Raw genomic sequence first — 3,075 nt, 5'->3', positions numbered from 1 at the left:
GCCAACTCTTAACCAATGCACCACTCCACTGGCCCACATTTAAGTTCTATATTAGCAGATTTCAATTACGTAATACAGTATTATCAACTACAGTCACCATGTTTTACATTAGAACCTCAGACTATTCATCTTATAGCTGAAAGTTTGTACGCTGTTACTAACCTCTCCCTATTTTCTTCACCCCCTAGTCCCTGGCAGTCACTTTTCTACTCTGTTTTTATGAGTGTGACTTTTTTTTTTTAGATTCCACACATATGTGATACCATACAGTATTTGTCTTTCTCTGTCTGGCATATTCTACTTAGCATAATGCCCTGAAGCTCCATTCATGTTGTTGCAAATGACAGAATTTGCCTCTTTCTTGCTGAATAATATTCTTTTGAGTGTATATGCCACATCTTTCTTCATTAATCTGTTTATGGACACTTAACATTGTTTTCATATCTTGGCTATTGTGAATAATGCTGCAGTGAACATGGGAGTGCAGATATCTCAATATCCTATTTTCATTTCCTTTAGATACATACCCAAAAGTGGGTTACTGGATCATATGGCAGCTCCATTTTTAATTTTTGAGGAACCTCCATACTGTTTTCTGTAGTGGCTGTACCAATTTACATTCCCACCAGCAGTGCACAAGGGTTCCCTTTTCTCCACATCCTCTCTAACACTTGTGATCTATTGTCTTTTTGGTAATAGCCATTCTAACAGATATGAGGTGATACCTCGTGGTTTTGATTGGCATTTCCGTGATGATTAGTGATGTTGAGCATCTTTTCATATACCTGTTGGCCCTTTGTATCTTTGGAAAAATGCTTATTCAGATCCTCTGCCTGTTTTTTAATTGGATTGTTTTTTTACCTTTGAGTTATATGAGTTCTTTATATATTGTGGATATTAACCTCTTGTCAGATGCATGGTTTGGAAATATTTTCTCCCATTCAGTAGGTTGCCTTTTCATTTTGTTGATGGTTTCTTTTGCCGTGCAAAGCAGTTTTTCTTTGAGCTCTTATATTTTAGAGTTCCTGGTAAAATTTTATTTGAGGAAAAAGGGTCTGTATCCTAAAACAAATGTTTAAAAACAAATTAGACTAGATAATTCCTTTTGACTTTAAAATACAGTAATACCTTGGTTTGTGAGCATAATTCATTCTAGAAACAAACTACTCACATTGCAAGACATTGCTCATTTACCACGTTAAAGTGTATTAGAAATGTTTGCTCATCTTGCAGAACACTCGCAAACCAAGTTATTCGCAATCCAAGGTTTTACTGTGCTATATTTTTGTGATTATTATTCTGAGCACTCTTATAAAAAAAATACTTATGTCTTTTTTTTATAGCTCTCTTGCTATGAGCCCAGGTGAAGAAATCTTAACCTTATTACAGACAGTACCATTTGATATCGAAATGCTAAAGAAGGAAGAAGCTAATCTTCCCTCAGAAGATGGTAAGTGATGGACCAGGATAGAGCAGAAGGGTTAGAAAAAAATCAAAACATTCCACTAAACCTCACAGGGTTCTTCCCCAAGAATACCTGTCATGTGAATGTAGGATGGTAGTATCATGCTTTCTCCTTTTTCAGATGACCGGTGGTTAGATCTCTCACCGGATCAGCTGGACCAGCTACTGCAGGAAGCTGCTGCCAAAAAAGAACCAGAGCCTGTTTCCAAGGAGGAGAGCTATGACTTAACTCAAGTCTCAAAGAGCATGAAAGCTTTCATATCCAAAGTCTCAACCCACAGAGGAGCAGAGCTGCCTCGGTAATTTGTGTTAAAGTATAAATATTTAAATAGTTATAACCCAGATGTTGAAGTCATTCATCATGGCCAGTTCCATACTTTTTTTTAGTAAATGATTCATACTGTTTCATTTGGACTGCTTTGTTTCCCTCTTTTGGTGCATAGTACCGTGATAACTTACTTATCTGGCGGCAGATTTCTGGTCACCTTATCCTGTGCTATCTATCACTGAAGTAAGCTAGAGAGACCACTTAACAGATCTAAAAGCCACCATCCCAGAACTATGCAGGGCAACTATGCACTTTATTTACTCTAGACTTTTACTCAGAACCTCGTGGGCTCTTAACATCTAGCTCTCCACAAGCTCAGACTTCTCATCTCCCACCCGGAAACATATTGGAAGCCTCAAACTCAAAAGAGTGGGATAAAAGGGTTCATCAGAGGAAGAAATAATAACAGAAGTGGGAAGTTACATTTGGCAAGTAATGAGGAAAAAGGTAGATGGAATTGTTACTTGCACAACAAATATGTTTATTAGTGTCAATGCCCTTGAGCTCATGAGAAGATTAAAATTTATGTTCAATATTCTCTCTTTAAGAAAACAGATAAGGGAAGGTTTGGTCTTAACTTTTTTTTTTTTTAGATTTTATCAGGGATTTGGGGGAGGGGAACAGCGTTGGGGAATCAGGGAAGGAGAACAGACAAGTTGCTGTCCTTTTGTTCTTCTGTCTAGTTGTGGAGGATGTCGCTTAACTGGCCCATGTTGGTATTATCATTTGCAGTCTTCCAGGCTGAGGCAGTTGCTCGCCGGCCATTGGACGGCCACTCACGCCAGCTGCCAGCTGCTCACGCTGGCTGCCAGCCACTCACAGTAGCTTTAGGACAGCCCACTGCAGCCCCACTGCAGCCTATGCCGTCCCTGGTGACTCACGGCGGCCCAGCTCCAGGTTGAGCTGTTGTTCACCATCTTAGCTGTAGAGGGCGCAGCGTCACTGGCCCTAATGTGGGATTTGAACCAGGGCCCTGCTGCTCAGAGCTGACATCCCAAGCCAACTCTTAGCCAATGTGCCACTTGGCCGGCCCTGGTCTTAATTTTTAAAGGTTTGATTCTTAAAGAGATAGACTTTATTTAAATTAACTCAGATAAATAACTCCTTTTGCTAATTTTAGATATATCTTGTGGGAGGTGGAGGGTGGGTAGATCTCTAAATCAGCATAAGTTAAATGTGCATAAACAAAGTACGATTTTTACTTTTATTTGATCAGTCTTCCTCCCATTTCTGTTGCCCTGCAAGACCAGTTAGTATAAGGAGTTTCCTTTTTTTTTTTTTTT

The 3,075-nt window shown here is 39.3% G+C and overlaps 1 protein-coding gene across 1 annotated transcript in view; it reads left to right on the top strand.

The window, feature by feature from the left end:
* ECD (ecdysoneless cell cycle regulator) overlaps window positions 1-3,075 on the top strand; it is a 40,933-nt gene that overhangs the window by 33,146 nt on the left and 4,712 nt on the right. The window contains exons 5-6 of the mRNA XM_019624648.1: window positions 1,344-1,450; window positions 1,586-1,763. Coding sequence (XP_019480193.1) covers window positions 1,344-1,450; window positions 1,586-1,763 — 285 coding nt within the window. The remainder of the gene's footprint in view (window positions 1-1,343; window positions 1,451-1,585; window positions 1,764-3,075) is intronic.

Source organism: Hipposideros armiger, unplaced genomic scaffold (genome assembly GCF_001890085.2).
Source record: "Hipposideros armiger isolate ML-2016 unplaced genomic scaffold, ASM189008v1 scaffold_15, whole genome shotgun sequence".
Classification (NCBI taxonomy): Eukaryota; Metazoa; Chordata; class Mammalia; order Chiroptera; family Hipposideridae; genus Hipposideros; species Hipposideros armiger.
The sequence above is the reverse complement of the archived record's forward strand: the minus strand, read 5'-3'. Positions and strand labels throughout refer to the sequence as shown.